Here is a 23,315-nt window from a genome sequence, read left to right on the forward strand (position 1 = left end):
ATATATTAAAAGCAAAACATCTTTCTTTAAACAATTCCCATACAGATGCAGACTGGGATAAAGCTATCTCCTTAAAAGGCTTTTTGAAAGAGGAATAAATAACAATCACAGTAAGTTATTAAGCGTGATAATACTAGCAGAAAAATCATAGAATCATAGAGTTGGAAGGGGCCTATAAGCCCATCAAGTCCAACCCTTTGCTCAATGCAGGAATCCAACTTCAAGCACACCCAACAGATGGCTAACCAGCTGCCTCTTGAATGCCTCCAGTGTTGGAGAGGCCACCACCTCCCTAGGTAATTGGTTCCATTGTTGTATGGCTCTAACAGTTAGGAAGTTTTTCCTGATGTTTAGCTGAAATCTGGCTTCCTCTAACTTGAGCCCATTATTCTGTGTTCTGCGCTCTGGGATGATCGAGAAGAGATCCTGGTCCTCCTCTGTGTGGTACCCTGCCAAATACTTGAAGAGTGCTACCACCCTCCCCTCAGTCTTCTGTTCTCAAGGCTAACATGCCCAGTTCTTTCAGTCTCTCCTCATAGGGCTTTGTTTCCAGTCCCCTCAGAGTACTGAAATCTTTTCAGAGTATTGAAAAAAACCAACAGATATACTTTTGGCTCTGGAATATCTGAGCAGAGTGATCCAATTGTTGAAGGATATGTCAACAGTTGAATCTACATTTCTAGACACCCACCATACTGGTGGGTATGGGGGTGATGCCAACAAATGGATTTTTCCCAATATGATAAAAGAGCCCCTAAACATTTCTACATGGATGTTCTGTTTCTGCCGGTAAGCTAAGCTCAGAACACTCTGAATATATTTGTTATATTTATTATAAGGATATAAGAAGAGCCTGGTGGAACAGGCAAGTGACCCATCTAGTCCAGCATCTGTTTTCACAGGGGCCAACCAAATGCCCATGGGAAACCCACAAGCAGAACCTGAGCACAGCAGCACTCTCCCCACTTGTAATTCCCAGCAACTCCTATTGTTCTTGTTATTATGATGATGATGATTAGCATTGTTAATATGAGCATTAGCATTTATATCCCACTTTTCCTCTCGAAGGAAGAGGATGGAAAACACATCAAGAAAGCATGATTCTTTTTTTAAAAAAGAATCATTCTAAAAACAGTTATAGTTAAAAAATAATAATAAACAAAAAGAACTGAAACACTATTAATGAGGCAGGCCGTGCTGTGAATCACACTACAAGTTTGTGTATATATTTAGTCTTGCTTCTAACATTTTTAAACAAGAGTAAATCTGTTAGCATTGATGAGCAGGACTGTTTTGTGCAAACAGAATATTGTTTAATAAACTTATATTTCAAATGAACCTAGTAGAATATTTAATACTTACTCATGAAGTAAAGGACGTATAACTGTGCTACCATGAGCATGGGCCTCATACATGAGTGTGTACAGAAAGGGGAGCAAAGTATATCTGGTATTGAGCAGATTCCTGGATATTTCTTCAAAAGTCTGATTAAAGGATACAGGATCTTGCCTCTACAAAAGACAAATCAATATAGTAGTTAGACCAACAGAAACTTGCCCCACTATTCATACATGTCTCATATAGACCCACACATATTGTTTAGGGAGACATATACTGGTATCTTTCAGTTCTCTGAATATTTTAAACTCTAGTTTAGATCAGTATATGCTGGGGATGGTCCTCTATATATGGACCCATGGTCCGTCTATACATGGAACCATACAACGAAGGTACCCTATGATGGTCAACAGAGGTTGATTTACTCAATGTCTGGAAATAACTTGATTTTTCTCAACAGGATTATTTGAAGCTGAAGCTGTGACTTGGTTGGCTTCACTGAAAAACACTGCATTTGAAATAAAATATTTGATGGTGTTAGATCTGTGATGGCTCATTCACACTGGCACGTCAGCACTTGATGCTGCACTCAGGAAGAGAAAGCTAGCATGGTACACGAGATCCATTGTGGGACAATGGCTAGCATGTTGTATGAAGTCAAGATTTCAAAGCCCAACTCAGTCTTGGAGCTCACTCGATGGCCTTGACCAGTCACCAGGTCTCAGCCTAACCTACCTCCCAGGGTTGTTGTGAGGATAGAATGGAGGGAGAGAATCAAATATTCCACCTTGAGCTCCTTGGAGGAACGGTGGGATACAAATGTAATTACAATAACATAAAATATATAAATATGAATACGTGAACATGAGTGTGAACATGCTTTCTATTGTTAAATTGCTGAAGTGTTTTATACGAAGTGATGCATAAATGTAATAAATTAAATAAATAAGTGAGTTAAACTCTGTTGAAACATTAGGGAACCTGAGGCTAAACATGGTCTCTCTCTTCATAGGATGTCTTACAAGGCTCTTGTGGTGTTACTCCTTTGAACCATTCTCCTTTTTATCTGCCCCAATGTCATTGTTTATGTCAGCCACGTGTGTGCTTTTTTCAAGTACTGCTGAGTCAAATATTCCCTATACACTTACACAGAGGCCATTTGTTCCCTGCAAAACAGGTGTTTGTATATATGGCTGCATTGTGCCATTGTGTGCCAAACCAGAAAGAAAACTAGACATGCCAATGAAGGTTTTTCCACCATAGATTGAAGCAGAAGCAAAGCTTTCTCGTGGGGAAGGAAGGAACATCCCTCTGGCACCTAATCTTCAGCAGTAAGCTACCCCCTAAAAAATTCTTACAGCTCACCAATCCCCCCCCCAAAAAAAATATTTAAAAGTCTGGGCAGAATACTTGAGGTAGCACTGTTTTAAAGAGCAAATGAGAGCTTGGTCCAAAGTGATCTTCTGCAGAACAGAAAGCACACACACACACACAAAGGAAATAAGGAGGAAAGTGCTGGTACTCCCATTCCCAGTATAATTATTCACCTTGACACAGTTTCACAAATCTCTCTCTCTCTCTCTCTCTCTCTGTGTGTGTGTGTGTGTGTGTGTGTGTGTGTGTGTGAGAGAGAGAGAGAGAGAGAGAGAGAGAGAGAGAATTTCCCAGTCTGCTCTGCAGCAGAGAGAATTTCCCAGTCTGCTCTGCAGCATGGTGACACATTCTCTTCTATTTGCCTTTTTTCCTGCAGGGCACAGCTCAGGACTTTTAGAAAGGAAAAAGGAGTTCTAATGAGTGCTGTCAGGCAGTCCTTTCAATCTTTATTAAATGAAAGGAACAATACCTTGGCAAATTTGGATAGACTGGAAGCAACACGATAACCCTGAATCTAAATTTTTAAAGGCTTTAAAAGACCTATTGAAAGGTGTGCTGGTGCAAGATAAAGCACTGTTTTTTTTTTTTAAGGAAGCGTAATCCTTTAGAAATATGCCATAAAAATAGACTTTCCTTTGCTAATCTGGAAAAGTACTATTTTCCTATTTAATTTATTTTCCCCAGTTATATTGTTAACCCAATTTATACAATACATTTCTAAGTTTGCTCTGTTTCACTGCTTTGGGGAACTGTGTTTCCTTTAAATATTCAAGAAATGCAGTTGTTGATAAGATGCCAATCACAGTCACTTTTGTGTCAGATACAAAAGGGGAAAGAAAGCCAGTGTAATAATGTGAAGAGAGGCATCATGCGGACTGGATGGTGGACATGCTTGGCAGCAAAGATCTGGTCAGCGGTGGTGACCAGGTGTTGTAGAATGCACTCCTTGCTGAAATCCAACAGGTCCCATCTGTATTGGCATTTTGCTGGCTTTTGAAGATACACCTGTTTACACAGAAATCTGCTTGATCTCTTGGCCAGAGTCTCTTTTGTTGTTGTTGTTGTTTGCAGTGCTGTTTTAATATGATTGTTTGAGTGCATGTTTTAATCATGGTAATTTATATTTTAATGTTTTAATGAAATTGTTTCATTATGTATTTTAATTATGATGTATTTAATTATTATGCTTTGTAATTAATAAAGTGCTTAAAAGCCATCTGGGCATTAAGAAGCATGTGAATTACTACTACTACTACTACTACTACTACTACTACTACTAGTAGTAGTAGTAGTAGTAATAATCCACAAGAATATGCAGGAAGAGAAGACTTCAGTAAGCAAGCAGTGTTTTAGATGAGGGAACAGAAAAAGTGGCAGATTTTCACAATGTAAGTAAAAGCAAGTAATTAAACAATGCATAGCTAAACCTACCACAAATCCTATGCCATTGTGATTCCTGGAATATGGATAAAAAGCACCCAGCTCCATCCAGCGAACACACATTTCATAATCTGTATTATCATTGAAGCCACAGATATCTGCTCCAGTCTGAACATATTAAAAATAATTAAGTATTAATGACATAATGTTTCAAATTTAGAACAATAGTTTAAATTGTTAGGTGATGACTCAGACTTACATAGGATATTCCAAAAAGGCTGAACTCCATCATACCTGCAAGAGAAAAATTATAAGTTTATCAAATGTTTTTCCCATCATTGTAATAGTCACTTGTAGTACATTTGATTTGAGTACTATTCAGTCACATACATACAACCCTTTAAGCTGCATTATTATGGATGGATGGGGCATGGCTCAGTGATAAAGATAAAAGTCTCTGCAGACAAAAGGTTTTTAGACTGGCTTTGGGAGTCCTGCTTGTTTGCCCATCATTAAGATAAGTTCAATTGACAAGAAGGAGAGAGAAGGCTAGGGGTGGAGGAGGAATCCATTGTAAATGGATTTATACATGGAATTTGGTGGTTCTGACCCAATCTATTTCTTAAATGCTCATTATATTCAAAATAATATGCAGAATATATTATATGTATATATATAAAGAGTCAAGCCCCATGCTGCATGATATTTCTGCAGAATAATTTTATATGATTTAATTTTATATTACCGCATACATATTTCGATACAGTTATATGCATTGTTGTATGTATCTGATTATGAGCTGGTTACTTAGGGTACCTTGAGTGTATATCACATATAAAATGCATATAATATTACTCATATAATAATGCATATAATATGTGGGGATTGTTTGTATTTGTGGCAGAAGGGGAGGGAGCTCACTTTTCATTGAGATGAAGGAGCAAGATGGGAATTAGAAAAAAATGAAGTGGATAAGCTCTACATCAAGATTTTCAGAAAATTCCATCCATAGATAAGGCCTTTTCAGTGGTGACTCCTAGCCTCTCCCAAGGATGTACAACTGGTCTTACTAAAACAAAACAGCTTTGAAAACCTACTTAGGCTTTGCATATACTTTGTAAATGTTGCTCAGTGTAATGATACACATTTTTAGGGGACTAGCATGAATCTATTGTGGTTGTCAGAAATATTTCTTTAGTTTCAAGAGCAGCAACAATGGCCAAATACTCTATAAGACCAAGTACTCTTGATTAGTGTTTTATATGGCTTTTCTTTCTTAACCCTGTCAATTTGAGTCCCAGAGCCTCGCAGCCGGTGAGCATTCCCATTGCCCCCCCCCCCAGAGGAAGGAGAGGCAAGAGAAATGGCGGCAAGCCGCACCAGGGGAGCAATAACCTTTTACCTGCTTGTTGCCCTCCTCCATGGTCAACATAATTTCAGTTTTCTGACACTTTCATAGAGCGGGAAGGGTGGCTTACAGGCTTCCCTTGGTGAATTCTGACTTTTATACTTTGTTTATGAATGTGTATATGTATATTGATATTGTTTATGTATTTTGCTTTGTAAATTAAATATGTTTCCTTCTTGTACCTTGTCTATTCTATTGTAAACCGGTTTGAGATCTTTTAGATAGTAAGCGATCTATAAATGGAAATAATAGGACTTCCGGGAAGGGTGACTTCGCTTGTGCCTGCTTTTGGGACGGGCTCCCGCCTCAAAAGAAGCTTATTCAGATATAAATGTCAGAACATTTTTTTTGACTGATGAAATTTCTCCCGGGCAGGGAGAAACGTAGAGATCAACCTCAAAAGCCTGTTTTTGTTGGGAGGACTGGATCTCATTAATTTATGAGATAAGGTCCAGCCAACAATGCCGGATGGACTTCCGAACAAGCTCTATCTGTTTAATGCGATACGTTTATCTTTTCTTTAAAGAGAGAACGGACTAACAGGCAAGCACCCTTCTTTCTATTATTTTTTTTACTTGGTTTAAATTGTTGCAACAAAAGGAGATTTGTCAGATTGGTCGGCTTTGGACAACTTCTGGGTGAGCTATAACTCTTCTCTGTTATTCACGAAATTAACAGCTTATCTCTGTTTCTGTCGCAAAAAGCTATCTTGGAAGTGCATTCTAAAGATATAAACAGAAGAGGGATTTCTATTCCTGATTTCTATTCTGAGGAACATTATATTGTCTGGGACTATTCTCTTTTTGGTTTATTTTATTTTGACGAATCTGCTTCTTCACGACGCCACTAACTGTTTTGATGCTGGGAACTAAATTTGTTTTGCATTCTTGAACATAGAGAGATAAGCAGGCTGCTCTGTTTATACTGTGATGTCATCAAACCTGGAATATTAACCCAATTGTTGCTGAAATAAGAAGTGGTTCTTCTTTATTTTTGTTTTGCTCTGTTTTCGTGGTTTTAAAAAAATGGCAATCAAGAAAGTGGCTGAGAATCTGGAAGTAATTATGTTTCAGAAAATAATGGATGAGATTGAGATAACGAAACAAACCCTGCGACAGGGCAGTAAGGAGCTGAAAATTGAACTGAACAAAATGACGCAGGAGTTTAAAGAAATAGGGGATCCTGTGAGAGAGGAGAATGAGATCAGAGATGAGAAAAGAAAAAATAAAGGGAAGATACAAGCCCTGGAGATTGGAACAAATGTGGAATTGGAAAAAGATCTGGAGTTTATGGATTTTAGAAATAAAATCTACTGTTTGGAATTTAACGTTATCTCTGAAGAAATTAATGAAGATATTAGAGATAAAGTTATCAATGGCTTGGATAATCTTCTGGACTGGAATGATGTGATGGAGCTTGATATAGAGAAAATCTATGGAATTAACTGCAGCCATGTGACAATGGAAAAACTCTCAAGAGATGAGCCAGTGCATTTTGTAAAAAAGAAGAACACAGATATGACTTTACAACAGTATTTCAGCAACTTATTCAGAATGGATGGCAAGAAAATATTTGGGATAGAGGAAATTCCCATCAGACTCTTATTATATGATTATGGCTACAACAGCAAGATTATTATGGAATACTGATAATGGAAGATTGGACACTGAAATTACTGGACTTAACAGGACTATTGAAGATGGAAGATGGAACTAATAGGGATAATGGAATAATGGCTATTGAAATTATTGGACCTAACAGATTCTGATGAGATGGATTAATCGAAATGTTTATTTGGACTATGGTTATGACAATAAGATTATTATAATTATTAACGAGATGGATTAATCGACATGTTTATTTGGAGAAAAATTGATAGATATATTTCTTAAAGAATTGAAACCTCTCTTTGACTTTTTGTGGAAAGAATAAAGTAATGTTTATGAGATTTGATGATTAATTAAGATAACTACTGGAGGAAAGTGATTTTATAATATGATTTAAGAGACAGGATTGTTATATATTGTAGACCTATAACTGATTTGATATGTGACAAATGGGAAGTCAACATTTTATTTTTTTTGTTTAATCATTTTTGTTTTGTTTTGTTTTTTGTCTTTGTTTTATGATTTTGTTTTCTATGTTTTATGAAAATTTGAATAAAAATTATTGTAAAAAATATATATATATATATAAATGGAAATAATAACAATAATAAATTTGCCAGTGTTTAATTTTATTGTATAATGTTGAATCTATATATCTATATATTTTGTCACAAAATGGGATACTGAATCTCATGAACAACAACTTTATAATATTAATATAAAGGAAAGCCTCTTCCTTAAAAGAAGTACAACTTGCAGGAGCTATGATACTTAACATAAAACATATAGATTATGAACAATTTAACTTTCACTTACCAATTATAGATTTGTAAAGTTGATCCCACTTTGAGACATTGTCGCCTAGCCAATGCCCTGCCCATTTGCCACTTGATGGATATGTTGAACGAGAAATGACAATGCCACGTTCCCCAGTGACACTGTGTAAAGCACTAAGATTGGAAATAAAACCAGAAGTAAACTGAGGCAGAAAAAAAAATCAAATGTAAATATTTAGAACCAGAATATAATAAAAAGGCATCTGTTCAAATCCTTTATTTCAGAGCTAATGCACAAGGTTAAGATTGCCACATGGAATCTGTTGGTTGCTGGTTGGACCTAGATTGGGATATTTTCTCCAAGCTACTGCATATTTTTTAAGCATGTACAATTATTATCAGTTGATGCTGTAGAAATTTGGGGCTGTGGAGGGTTAGCCCTTAAAAAAAATCTAAAAACCTGCAGATCAAGATCAACCCTTGATCTATATCCTCAATTTCTGGTGGGAAATTTCTTAATGTAAATTCTTCATCAGTGGGAAGGCTGAATGGGGAAAGAAGTGTATGTTGCGGTGAAATCATTCCCAAACACTGAAGAGAGTACGACTGGAGGAAGGCTCCATTGGGCTTCATGGTGATCTCTCCATGGATGCATGCCTGTGATTAAATGTGAGATACATCATTCCCATGGAAACTCGCACTAAAATGCTGAAGAATTTTCATGTGGATCTTTTATGAAAAAAATTGCACATTGCTGCAGAAATGTGGAGAACCAAATTTAAGATCGGAAAAATGAGAAACAGAAATTGACAAATCTTTCCATTCCTCATTGAAGCTACATGTTTTTATTTGTAGTGTTTTGCTTCCTCATTAATCTGCATGTTTTTTAAAAAAGAAAAATCCTGTCGAAACCAGAGATGCTTGAGGAATTTGAACTCTGCAAACTTTCATACAAATGGACCTTTGAAGATTAATGTGTGGATCAAAACTGTGTTATCAACTGGCTTTTGCACTTACCAAAATTTTTGATCCATTCTCAGTTAAAAAAAAGTAAAAAAAAAGTTTTTAAAATGCATACACATTTAGAATAGCATATTTTGGAAGAAAATATGTGAAAATACATTGGTGAAAAATGTAATTAAATGTGGTGTTTTGTTCTGATTTGTTTTTAAAAACCCACACACTGCAGAAATGGAACAGAACAGACTTGTGGGTTGTCACATGCAAAAGTGACATGGACTAGATATAGACAAATTCACACATCCCTACTCAAAATATGTATTTTATTTTTTAATGTAATTCTTTTTTTGCTTGTTAGATGTGTATTTTCTCTTGAGACATATTTCAATCCATATGTTATCTCAAAACATTTAACTGCACATTTTCAATCATAATATGCATTGATATGTTGAAACTACTGCAAGGTGCAGTGCAGCTTTCAGGCAAGTGTAAACATAAGGACAGCCCTGTTGGGTCACACCAAAGGCCCATCTAAGCTAGCTTTCTGTTCTTAAAGTGACCAACAAGATCAAGGGTGGTAGTCAATCATATTGGTACTCGATCCAGGTCTTTGCAAATAGATTCCTAGCTAATATTAGTGCATGTGATACCTGGATGTGAAACTTCTTTGGTATGATCTGATCATCTACATTTTTAATAAGCATAGTGACAGGTTACTGGTCAAATCTTTGGTCGTTACTGTTGGCAAAGATAGAGTGCCTGAATGTATTTTTCCACAGCAGAGTTGCAAGGCCAAGAAGCTCAGTGGACGTGCACTTTCCAAGGACATGTTACCAGGCAACCGTGGCTCTTGCAGCTGGCCTTATTTATAAGACTGGGCAGAGCAGCCAGTCTGGTGTGGGGAAAAGCTGTGGGGAAAAGCTGTGGGGAAAAGCAGTGGGGGTCGAGGAGTTTGTACAGAGAGAGCTGTGATATATTGTCAGTAAAGTAACTCTTAAAACTTATTGCTTGTCCGGCTCATTGCTTCAACTGGCATCTAGCCTGTCACTATACTGTTCTGCGTCCTGGGCATCCTGCTTGCGCCAGATACAACATCCAACAAGTGGTAGCAGAGGATGGTTACCTGGTGCTGATGGTTACCTGGTGCTGAGGATTACCTGGTGCTGAGGATTGCAGAAAAGCGGCAGAGAAAAGCCAGAACTGCGGACCAGCGAGTAAAACAGCAGAGAGACGGAGAAACCGAAAGCTGAGCTGAAAGCTGTGAGAGAGCCGTGGGAAAAAAACCTGACTGAAGGACAGAGGTGAGAAGCTCTAATTACAAAGGCGGTGAACTGTGTAAAGTGAAAGTATGTCTGTTACGTTATCGGCCGGGATTCCCCTGGAAAAACTGACAGGGAAAAATTATGGCACTTGGAAACAGAGAATGCAGGCTTTTCTAGTGAAAGAAGACCTGTGGAAAGCTATCGCAGAAGACCCACCCGCTGGGGTGCCTATTCCAGCAGATTGGAGAAGGCTGGATGAGAGGGCAAAGGCGTTAATTGTTCTTGCTATTGATGATTCTCAATTACTGCACGTGCATGATGCAACAACAGCTAAGGAAACCTGGGAAACTTTAAGAAATATTCATGTGAAAAAGACTGCCAGTTCTAAAATATATCTTGCCAGAAGATTTATCAGATGCGCTTATCTGGAGATACAACCATGTCAGAGCATTTGTTGGAAATAAACAGACTGTTTACTGAGTTGTCAGAACGTGAAATTGAACATTCTCAAATGCAAAAAGTGTATATCACATTAGCTTCACTAGATTCAAGTTATGATAGTCTGGTGAGCTCTTTGGAAGCAATGGACGATGCAAATCTCAATATAGATTATATAGAAGGAAAACTTTTACAAGAATTTCAAAGAAGGCAAGAAATGGCAAAGCAAGAAAGGACTGAGTCTAAACACAACTTAGGAAAGCTGAACAACAAAGCAGCACAAGAGAGACTGTATGGACAAAAAGCATGTTACTTTTGTGGTTCCAAACAACATCTTCAAGGGAATTGTGAAGCAAGAAGAAGAGAAAGAGGAAGAAAACCGTGTGTACAGGTGATATATGCTAGTAAGAATAAGCAATGTATTAACAATGAGCAGGGAAATAACTGTGATGATTTATGGGCAATTGACAGTGGGGCTACAAATAGTATAATCAAAGATAAATCCATGTTTCATACATATTGTAACGTAGAGGATTATGTGATAATGGCTGATGGATCTAAGAAACTGATTAAAAGTAGGGGTACAGTGAAATTAGCAGGTTTTAATACGATAATGACAGATGTGCTGTTGATTCCTGACATTGAATGCAACATTATGGCTGTGTCAAAACTCAATGGAATGGGGTTCAATGTAATGTAAATGATAAAGGTTTATGCTATGGAAAAATAGGTGGGGAGTGTTGGCAAAGATAGAGTGCCTGAATGTATTTTTCCACAGCAGAGTTGCAAGGCCAAGAAGCTCAGTGGACGTGCACTTTCCAAGGACATGTTACCAGGCAACCGTGGCTCTTGCAGCTGGCCTTATCTATAAGACTGGGCAGAGCAGCCAGTCTGGTGTGGGGAAAAGCTGTGGGGAAAAGCTGTGGGGAAAAGCAGTGGGGGTCGAGGAGTTTGTACAGAGAGAGCTGTGATATATTGTCAGTAAAGTAACTCTTAAAACTTATTGCTTGTCCGGCTCATTGCTTCAACTGGCATCTAGCCTGTCACTATACTGTTCTGCGTCCTGGGCATCCTGCTTGTGCCAGATACAACATCCAACAGTTACCCCCTGCCATTTTCTTCTCCATGGTGATCAGTGTTACTGTAGCACCAACTCAGGGTAGACCTTCTGAAGTTAATAGATATGACTAACTTAGGTTCATTAATTTCAGTTGGTCTACTTTGGGTAGGACTTAGCTGAATACAACCCCAAACTTCCTCAAGCATTCCTATTTCAAACAGAAGTCCAAAAACTATTGTCAGCATCAAAGGAGGGGACGTTTGTGAAGTGAGGACTATATTGCCTGAGAATGCAGGCTCATATACTGCATGTTTAAACATCATGGTTTTAAAAAATATTTAATGTATATAGGTAACATGCAATATTGATGGTTAAATTTAAAACATTTTAAAAACAACAGTAGACTAAAAAGATTAAAACACATCAGCATCTATATGTCTGGGTAGGCTTGCCAGATGTTGGCAACTGCAGGGAACTGTTGTGAGTTTTGATTTCTAGGCTCAAAACTTCATGTTCTGTGATAGAGGCCTATTGAATCAATAGCTAAACAAATTGAAAACTAAAAGCAAGTGTTTTCATGATGTCCTGAACATTAAATTAAGCTAGCAAGCATGGAATTCATAAACGAACTTCTTTATTTCAGATAACAGAATGCAAACCATTTCAGAAAACAGTTTTTCCTTCCAAATGGTTCACAATTGCTTGAAACCGGTCTGTAAAGCTCCTTGACCTGAGTGAATACAGCTTAGACAAATGACCATCTGCACTATGCATTCCAAGCAGTATCATTCCACTTAAGCAATCACGGCTTTCCCAAAAGTATCATAGGAACTGGAGTTTATTAAGACTGCTGAGAGTTGGTAGGAGAACCCTCAAAGAGCTGCAGTTTCCAGAGCTTCATAGCTGAGTGGGCACTTGAACCGGGGTCTCCCAATCTTAGTCCAACACTCTGGCCCTCTGTTGCATGGACAGATGGAGTTGAACATCCATTTTCTCAGTCCCACCAGTTAAAACAGCTAGACTGGTGCGGACCAGAGAGAGGGCATTCTCGGTTGTGGCCCCCACCCTCTGGAACTCTCTGCCATACGATCTACGCCATGTCCCTTCCTTGGTAGGTTTCCGCCAAGGACGAAAAACATGGCTATTTCAGCGGGCATATAGAATCCCAAGTTAATTTTAGTTTTATAGTGTACAGATGGGGGTAACTGAATATGTTATAATTGTATTTTTATGTATTTTATGTGTATTTTAAATTTAATTATGTACGCCGCCTAGAGTGGCTGTTCATTCAGCCAGATAGGCGGCCTAAAAATAAAATTTTATTATTATTATTTTATATTATAACAGTTGGAGGACAAGCAGGTGAAATGTTGAGGGTTCACTTGAAAGGTCAATGAAAAATGGAGGAACAGTTTGATAATAGCAAAAGTGAAAATGAAACTAACTAGACTCCCTCATTTCAGCCATGTTAGTAGATAAATAATTTCTTCACAAATCTGTATATTTTGAACAAAACCTTTAAACACTTTTAAAGCAATAATGGGCTTAATAATTTCTTCTCTGCAGAAGAAAGTGAACATAAGAACATAAGAAGAGCCTGCTGGATCAGGCCAGTGGCCCATCTAGTCCAGCATCCTGTTCTCACAGTGGCCAACCAGGTGCCTGGGGGAAGCCCGCAAGCAGGACCCGAGTGCAAGAACACTCCTCCTGAGGCTTCCGGCAACTGGTTTTCAGAAGCATGCTGCCTCTGACTAGGGTGGCACAGCACAGCCATCATGGCTAGTAGCCATTGATAGCCCTGTCCTCCATGAATTTGTCTAATCTTCTTTTAAAGCCATCCAAGCTGGTGGCCATTACTGCATCTTGTGGGAGCAAATTCCATAGTTTAACTATGCGCTGAGTAAAGAAGTACTTCCTTTTGTCTGTCCTGAATCTTCCAACATTCAGCTTCTTTGAATGTCCACGAGTTCTAGTATTATGAGGGAGGGAGAAGAACTTTTCTCTATCCACTTTCTCAATGCCATGCATAATTTTATACACTTCTATCATGTCTCCTCTGACCCGCCTTTTCTCTAAACTAAAAAGCCCCAAATGCTGCCACCTTTCCTCGTAAGGGAGTCGCTCCATCCCCTTGATCATTCTGGTTGCCCTCTTCTGAACCTTTTCCAACTCTAGAATATCCTTTTTGACATGAGGCGACCAGAACTGTACACAGTATTCCAAATGCGGCCGCACCATAGATTTATACAACGGCATTATGATATCGGCTGTTTTATTTTCAATACCTTTCCTAATTATCCCTAGCATGGAATTTGCCTTTTTCACAGCTGCCGCACACTGGGTCGACATTTTCATCGTGCTGTCCACTACAACCCCGAGGTCTCTCTCCTGGTCGGTCACCGCCAGTTCAGACCCCATGAGCGTATATGTGAAATTCAGATTTTTTGCTCCAATATGCATAATTTTACACTTGTTTATATTGAATTGCATTTGCCATTTTTCCGCCCATTCACTCAGTTTGGAGAGGTCTTTTTGGAGCTCTTCGCAATCCCTTTTTGTTTTAACAACCCTGAACAATTTAGTGTCGTCAGCAAACTTGGCCACTTCACTGCTCACTCCTAATTCTAGGTCATTAATGAACAAGTTGAAAAGTACAGGTCCCAATACCGATCCTTGAGGGACTCCACTTTCTACAGCCCTCCATTGGGAGAACTGTCCGTTTATTCCTACTCTCTGCTTTCTGCTTCTTAACCAATTCCTTATCCACAAGAGGACCTCTCCTCTTATTCCATGACTGTTAAGCTTCCTCAGAAGCCTTTGGTGAGGTACCTTGTCAAACGCTTTTTGAACGTCTTAGTACACTATGTCCACTGGATCACCTCTATCTATATGCTTGTTGACACTCTCAAAGAATTCTAATAGGTTACTGAGACAGGACTTTCCCTTGCAGAAGCCATACTGGCTCTGCTTCAGCAAGGCTTGTTCTTCTATGTGCTTAGTTAATCTAGCTTTAATTATACTTTCTACCAGTTTTCCAGGGACAGAAGTTAAGCTAACTGGCCTGTAATTTCCGGGATCCCCTCTGGATCCCTTTTTGAAGATTGGTGTTACATTTGCCACTTTCCAGTCCTCAGACACGGAGGAGGACCCAAGGGACAAGCAGAGCTTGGAAAAATTACTTTTTTGAACTACAACTCCCATCAGCCCAATCCAGTGGCCATGCTGGCTGGGGATGATGGGAGTTGTAGTTCAAAAAAGTAACTTTTCCAAGCTCTGGGGACAAGTTACATATTTTAGTTAGCAGATCAGCAATTTCACCTTTGAGTTCTTTGAGAACTCTCAGGTGGATGCCATCCGGGCCCGGTGATTTGTCAGTTTTTATATTGTCCATTAAGCTTAGAACTTCCTCTCTCGTTACCACTATTTGTCTCAGTTCCTCAGAATCCCTTCCTGCAAATGTTAGTTCAGGTTCAGGGATCTGCCTTATATCTTCCACTGTGAAGACAGATGCAAAGAATTCATTTAGCTTCTCTGCAATCTCCTTATCGTTCTTTAGTACACCTTTGAAGTGAGAGTCTTACACATTTTATTCTTCATGTTCAATTGTAAAGATATCATAATCATGCTTGATCATAATCATGCTTGATTTGCCTGTACGTAGAAGAATGTTTTTCCCCTGTCCATTCAGCAGTTTTGCGAGAGTCTTGATTGACAGTGAAATGCTGGAAAACATCCACTCAAGTAAAAATAACAATTAAAATGTGGCATTCCCCCCCCCTGTAATATCAAATTTACCAAGGGCTTTAAGGTCATTATAGTCTATGGGTTCGGGGGTGGGGAGGATGTTGCTCTTAGCTTGCTCATTGAATTGGTAAAGAAACAGCCTAGATATATTGCTATTAGATCACACTAGGAATGGGTAAGAATATCTGCTAAATCAGACTTAATACCAGATTCCGACTGAATTTGCTATCTTTTTGGATTGGCACTGATTTTGTGTGGCGGCTCACGGCTGTAATAGGCACAGAATTTTTTTCACATTTCCCCCCTGATTTCATATAATTATCTTCGTAATTTCCTCTGTTAATGCATTCGTAACAGTGTGTAGGTGTGATAAACAGGAAAAATACACCATGTGGAACACCGTGATCATTTACATAGGTATTTAAAATTACCTATTAAAAATTACACATTTTTCCCGCAACCAAAACCCCCCACAGAGGATCAAATCGGCAAGCACCAAAGCAAGTGGGAACAAAAAAAGGTTGGTTTGGGATGGAATGATGGACTATTAGACTACAAGTGGATTGGAACTGGGCAGTGAACTCTATCCCTAGATCAGACATTATCTAAAACAGGATATAACTCAATAAGGAATTAGCATGTAGTAAAGTTGCTTTGGAACTAAAGAAATAAATAGTTAAATAGAAAGTCTTGCATATTTTCTTTACATAATATGCATTCTCTTGCCTGTCTTTAACATTTACTTTCTTAAAAGTGAATTGTTAAGGTTATTAATTTAAGAATGGGTATACAGAGCTCTTAATTTAAAATAATCATTCTGTGTACCCTACGTGGAATCCTAGCCAAACAAATACAAGCTTTTTAATTAAAGTAGTCCATCACATACTAAGCTAGGAGCAAGGGGTTATTTTTTACTTTAATTTCTTATGCTGCTGTCTTAATGGCCTATCAAAACACTGAAAACTGCTCAGTGTCATCAGTGAATGGCAGAGCACTCTTTATTACAGTTGGTGGAACTTTCTGCATCTGCATCACACAGGGCTGTCTCAAGATGGCCTTTGAAGATATCTCATAAAGGAATCCCACTTGTAAGCCCAACGCGTTGTATCCGAATGCACTGAAACAAGATAGTGTTTGCTGGGATGTAATTAAACATCCACATTAAAACCACTAACCTGGCCATTTTGTTTCACAAAGCAGGTCAGCAATTAAGCTTACACGACATAATATGGTCATTAGAATATGTGTACAAGGAATTGCTCCAAACTAAGTGAGAAATTAGGTCTCTTAATATTATGACCCAATGCACTTGCAGACTTAGAAACAAGAAGAAGCTTGATGCTTAAAAGGCTAATCAAACTCAAAAGTTAAATGTCCCCATGGTACAGTCATGGTTGGCCCTAAAGGATCCTGGGAACTATAGTTTTTTAAGAATGCTGAGACTTGTTAGGAGAGCCCTATTCTCCTCACAGAGATATAATTCCCAGAGCTCCCTGGAAACAATGATTGATGATAAAATCATTCTGGAAATTGTAGCTCTTTGAGGTAAACATAGGTCATCTAACAATTCTCAGCACCCTTAAACTATAATTCGAAGGATTCTTGACTGAGAAGCATGACTGTTTAAGGTGGCATGATACCACTTTAAAAGCATAGTTATGAACTGAATTATTTTGGCAGTTCCAATCTGTACAAAGAAAGCAAGGAAGATTTAAACGTGCTGAACAAGTTTATGTAACCAGAAAAAAGGATAAAATAATGTATGTATTACTTTTTAATCATTTGTACAAATTTCTTCTAGTAAATGAGCATCTGAGTTACTAACAATGTGAGACAAGCACCAAGCCATCACAAACAAAAAGATAACTTACTCATATGTAGGCTTAGTTTGCGACCAACCATATAGATTGTGGACATCATAGTGTCGAACTGGGCTTCCATCAGCCAGAAACTGTTGACTTTGCATGCACAAGGTTTTGTCACTCAACCCAATATCCCTTCCTAGTAAGTCTAATGAAGAAGACAAACACAGAGAGAGGCTAAACAAAATGTTACCCATCTTTTACTATAAAAATTCAAATTAATCAAACTGGAGAATCACAATTTGAAGTTTTAGTTTTAGGTGGAATCCAACAACATGAACGAGGCATAATATTTGAATGGAATAGAAGAACAGGAATTTGATTTCACTAAACATTTAATGTGAATATTAAAAAGCAGCCCACAGCTATGAATGGGGGAAAAGCATCTTGATGATAAACTGGCCAAAGGGCTTTTCTGTAATGAGTACAATATGTCTTGTGTTTCAGGATAAAATCTTTAGCATCCGCCAGGACTTAGACTCCAGTGTTATAGCAGGTGAATCAAGCGAGGTATCCAGAGCACAGCCTTGTCCCGATTTCTTGGATGAGTTTCAGTTGGTGCAGCTTGAGGACGTTGACAAGGTGCTTGGACAGGTTCGTGCAACCACTTCTGTGCTGGATCCTTGCCCTTCTTGGTTAATAAAAGCTAGCATGGATGGAACAGCTGGCTGGGTCAGGGAGGTGATTAATGCCTCTTTGGAGGAGGGGGTGGTCCCTGGCTGCCTGAAAGAGGTGGTAGTGAGACCACTCCTGAAGAGACCCTCCCTGGACCCAGAAAATCTTAATAACTATAGGCTGGTGGCAAATGTTCCATTCCTGGGCAAGGTCCTTGAACGAGTGGTGGCAGGCCAGCTCCAGACACTCTTGGATGAGGCCAATTATTTGGATCCATTTCAGTCGGATTTCAGGCCTGGTTTTGGTACGGAAACATCCTTGGTTGCCCCGTACGATGACCTCTGTCGGGAGAGAGACAGGGGGAGTGTGACTCTGTTGATTCTCCTTGATCTCTCAGCAGCTTTCGATACCATCGATCATGGTATCCTTCTGGGAAGACTGGCTGAGTTGGGAGTGGGAGGGACTGCATGGTGGTGGTTCCGCTCCTACTTGGCGGGTTGGCTCTAGAAGGTGGTGCTTGGGGAACATTGCTCGGCACCCTGGACTCTCCAGTATGGGGTTCCACAGGGGTTAGTTCTGTCAGCCGTGCTGTTCAACATCTACATGAAACTGCTGGGTGCGGTCATCCAGAGCTTTGGAGTGCGTTGCCATCAGTATGCTGTTGACACGCAGCTCTATTTCTCCTTTTCATCTTCTTCAGGTGAGGCTGTCAATGTGCTGAACCAGTGCCTGGCTGCGACAATGAACCGGATGAGGGGTAATAAACTGAGGCTCAATCCAGACAAGATTGAGATGCTGCTAGTGGGTGGTTCTTCTGACCAGATGGTGGATGTTCAGCATGTCCTGGATGGGGTCGCACTCCCCCTGAAGGAGCAGGTTTGTAGCTTGGGGGTTCTCCTAGAACCACCTCTGTCACTTGAGGCTCAGGTAGCCTCGGTGGCACGGAATGCCTTCTCCCAATTTCGGTTGGGGGCCCAGCTATGCCCCTATCTGCACAGGGATAACCTGGCTTCCGTTGTCCATGCTCTGGTAACCTCCAAGTTAGATTACTGCAATGCACTCTACGTGGGGCTGCCTTTGAAGACGGTTCAGAAACTGCAGCTTATGAAAAATGCAGCAGCCAGATTGGTAACAGGGGCCAGATGGTTCAAACATATAAAACCGATTCTGGCCCGTTCGCATTGGCTGCCTGTATGTTTCCGAGCTCGATTCAAGGTGCTGGTTTTAACCTATAAATCCTTACACGGCTTAGGACCACAATACGTGATGGAACACCTCTCCCGACATGAACGCACCCGTACTCTATGCTCAACATCCAAGGTCCTCCTCCAGGTGCCTACTCGGAGGGAAGCTGGGAGTCTGGCAACAAGGGAGAGGGCCTTCTCAGTGGTGGCCCCCAAATTATGGAATGATTTCCCTGACGAGGTGCACCTGGCACCTGTTATCTTTTCGGTGCCAAGTCAAGACTTTCCTCTTCTCCCAGGCATGTTAGCATGTGTTTTTACATTGTTTTCAATGTTTTTAAATTGTTTTTTGTGTTTTAAAATTTGTATATTTGTTTTTAATGTTTTTAATTGCTGTAAACCACCCAGAGAGCTTCGGCTATGGGGTGGTATATAAATGTAATAAATAAATAAATTGTGTTTCCAGGATGCCTTATTTTCATCATGTCAAGTGGTAGAAATAGCAGCTTATACAGAACCCAAGTTAGGAATGTGTAAGGAACAGCAATATTCTTACTAATTAAAAAAGAGACATCTAATGTAGGTTACTGCCTTTAGACAGCAACCCTGCTTCCAGCTGTGTGGTTGAGCAAAGGATTCCAATCTTACTCTGGTGGTAGAATCATAGAATCATAAAGCTGGAAGGGGCCTTGTAGGCCATCGAGTCCAACCCCCTGCTCATAGCAGGAAATCCACACCTAGAGCATCTCCCGCGGATAGCTGTCCAGCCTCTGCTTGAAGACATCCAGCGAAGGGGATCCCACCACCTCCCTAGGCAGTCGGTTCCATTGCCGAACTGCCCTTACTGTCAAGAAGTTCCTTCTAATGTCCAATCTGAATCTACGCTCCTGCAACTTAGTTGTGGTAGGGAATCAACCTGCATTAAGAATTTATTCATTAAATTTATATCCCACCCTTCCTCCCTATAGAAGCCCAGAGCTGCAAACAAAAACACTAAAAGCACTTTAAAACATATTAAAGCAGACTTTAAATTATATTCTAAAACAAAACATCTTTAAAAAACATATTTTTAAAAAAAGCTTTAAAAAAGCAGACTAGGATAAGGCCTGAATAGGAACATTTCATGAAATTATGGGGAGGGCAAATTCATCTCACCTTTGGGTGTTGCAACCACAATGATTTCTTGTTCATCCTTTGAACTTTTATTTTGCTATTATCAAGGGCACCAGCAATAGTGTAACTCATATTGGTTCCCCTCCTCCAAATGCTTCAGGAGAGATGCTGTATCACAACAGGTAAGCACTCTCCAAAACCATGGGATGAATTTTACCACCACTGAAATAGCCTCTGTGTTGCGATTTCACACATTTCATTCAGAACATTCAGTTCAAGCCTACATTCTGCATGTTGGAAGATGTGGTTCCCAGGTTCAGCATACACCTAGCAAGCAATGACATTCCAAGAGATCTAAAAGAATGTATAAGTAAATACACTTACTTGGTATATATATAGGTGTATTTAGATCAGAGTTCCCGCAACCAATAACGGAACCAGTGACAAAACTTGATGGTTCATTCATATCCTTGCATTGCAAAGAAAATAAAAAGAAATATTACTATTTATTGACTTTTATGATAATTTGATCATTTCAGGAAAAATATGAAAATATATTGCCTCTTCATTCAAGGTGACCAAGAGCATTGAAGGTATGCCGGGATATTTGTTGTGGGGGGAGGGATATGTAAGTTATTTATTAAAATATATATAGCCCACTCTTCACCTATGCAAATACATGCACCCCTCTTCCACCCCCACAAAAAAACAAATCCTGGTACTGTGTATTTTTTTAAAAAAATTGACAAGACCCCCAAAAGGGTTGTTGAGAAATAAATTTGCAATACCAATATATTGCCCTATAACACAGAGCTTGGACCCAAGACACATATCTGTCTTCCTAGGAACACTAATACATTCTCATTTGCATCCTGCCCTGAAAAGATGGACGAAACCCACAGGCTCAAGCTAACAAAGCTGATAAAAAGCAGCTTAATGTAGAAATGGGATGGCAACAATTTCTGGATGAACGTATGTTAGATATGGACCAGAAACAAATAGACTTACCAGTTCCTAACTGTGAGCCCTTCATAGCAAGGACCCACCATCAACTCCCCATTAATGTAGATTACTCACATATTATCTCCATAAGAGCATTATAACTGTTAGTATAAACCATTACAGTGAAATTAATCCAACGGAAATATGGATTTTTTTCCTAGTAGCTGTTTTCAGTAGCAACAGCTATATAAAACAACATAGACAAAAAGAGGTGGAGACTCACGATCCAAAGGCCATCAAATTTAATGCTTTTTGCTGGATAAACAGGGTTGGTGTAGAACTCCTGAATTTCTCTTTTCCACCACTGAGCTGTAGAGTTGCGAAAGAAATCTGGAAATGCAGCCCAAGCTCTGTATAACTGGAATATTAAATAATATAAGGGGAAAAATATTACTTAGTTAAAATTGCTGATTGATAACAAAAGCTAAAGTAGGCATATAGTATCCCTGGATATAGATGCCACCATGTGGATGACAGAACCCTCAAGAACAGATGAGACAATTTTGATAGTGTTGATGGATGTGCTTTCAGTGAATACGCAAGATCCCTTAAAAATTTAAGCCAAACTAATCCATGTTATGTAATCCTGAGCCTGCACACTTCCTTAAGAAAATAAAAACTCCCGTAATAACATCAAGGTATATTAAGTCCAGCACTCTTTTCAAGAATCCTAGTAAGTGAGCAACAGACAGTAGATGGTCCAGCAATAGACATTGTTCACACAGCTCTACAGAATATTACCACACACAACTCCATAGTCAATCGCTATGGGCAAGGTCCAAAGAACACCATAGGCTGTAATCCGATATACACTTATTTGGGAGTAATTCCCATTCAACTCACTGGGATTTACTTCTGAGAAGACACACAGAGGATTGCATTGTTATACTCTGCATGGGAATTGTGCTAGCCCAAAGGAATTTTTTAATTCTTTCCCTGGATGGCTGCCCCTCATGATTGATCACGTATTATAATAACTGCTTACACCACTCTCCAAAGTGTCCAAGGCATTTTGCCTTGTGGCTGCTTTTTGGGGGGCAGGGGGTGTGGTCTAAATACACTGGGCTTACAAAACTTGTTTTGTGGTTCTTTAAATTGTGGCCTCTATGTCTACTGCCTGCTTGACTTGGTGAACAGCAGGTTGGCCATGCCTATTAAAAACTCATTCAATGTTTATAAGATGGCTATGATTTTTTTAAAAAAATCCAGCTCTTCCAAATGAAGCATAGGGTCTCACATTTAAGGATTTAGAGAAGATACCTGCTCTGATAAGTCTAAAGCAGGTTGGTTATTATTATTATTAGTAGTAGTAGTAGTAGTAGCAGCAGCAGTAGCAGTAGTAGGCACCCTTCACCAGAAGGTTTGAGGGCAGGTTATAACATAGTAAAACACAACATTAAAAACAGTTTAAAACCATATTACAGTCAGAAGTAGAGTGGGTCCCAATATATATATATCTCAAGTGTCAAAGGGCAGGGTAAAGAGGTGTGTCTTCAGCATATGATGAAAGCTGTATAATGAAGGTGGCAGATACACCTCTCTGGGGAGAGAATTCTACAGCTTAGTAATTCCTAAATCATAGGCTTCCAGCATGACCAATACACATGAAGGGCTGCTTGCATCTCACTTCCCCAGCTAGCCTTGACCTTCCCTCTATCTGAGGGTACAGGGAAAAAATGCCCATCCAAAGCTCTCCTTTGCACATATAGAGTTTATTCATTTTTGTCTTGTTACCACTATAAATGTGTTTTCACATTGCCCGGGGCTTTTTCACTGACACACTATCTTTGGCTGAACTAAACTTACCTCAACTTGCTCATCCCAGGTTTTTGATGTATTCACAACAACACCAGGAAGATCAGGCCACACCTACAACAACAAAAATATTTGATGATAACTCAATAAAATAATGAACTGATGGGTGGTGGGGACTTTACAAATGAGTCACTGCTCTACACTCAAAAAGGTGAGATAGAAATTCATTAAAGAACGATAAATAAATTATCATATGAGCAAGCTGCTTTTGTTTGTTACAAAAGAGAAGGGGGGCTACATCCCACCCTGAAAACAGTGGAGAGAGAGGAAAATACAAGAATGCAACACTTTAATTAGACTATTCTTAAAACGCCAACTTGTGACTGTTTCCAGCATGCACTCTTTTTCAGTGACATTGGCATGTACCACACAATAAG

The 23,315-nt window shown here is 39.2% G+C and overlaps 1 protein-coding gene across 1 annotated transcript in view; it reads right to left on the bottom strand.

Annotated features, from left to right (window-relative positions):
* The window catches only part of SI (sucrase-isomaltase), a 169,651-nt gene that overhangs the window by 51,186 nt on the left and 95,150 nt on the right, over positions 1-23,315 (bottom strand). The window contains exons 33-40 of the mRNA XM_061637223.1: positions 22,930-22,992; positions 21,347-21,481; positions 20,506-20,590; positions 17,219-17,357; positions 7,924-8,057; positions 4,352-4,386; positions 4,144-4,260; positions 1,363-1,511 (exon numbers count right to left, since the gene is read on the bottom strand). Of these exons, the coding sequence (XP_061493207.1) occupies positions 1,363-1,511; positions 4,144-4,260; positions 4,352-4,386; positions 7,924-8,057; positions 17,219-17,357; positions 20,506-20,590; positions 21,347-21,481; positions 22,930-22,992 (857 nt within the window). The remainder of the gene's footprint in view (positions 1-1,362; positions 1,512-4,143; positions 4,261-4,351; positions 4,387-7,923; positions 8,058-17,218; positions 17,358-20,505; positions 20,591-21,346; positions 21,482-22,929; positions 22,993-23,315) is intronic.

The sequence above is a fragment of the Rhineura floridana genome, chromosome 7 (genome assembly GCF_030035675.1).
Source record: "Rhineura floridana isolate rRhiFlo1 chromosome 7, rRhiFlo1.hap2, whole genome shotgun sequence".
Taxonomy (NCBI): Eukaryota; Metazoa; Chordata; class Lepidosauria; order Squamata; family Rhineuridae; genus Rhineura; species Rhineura floridana.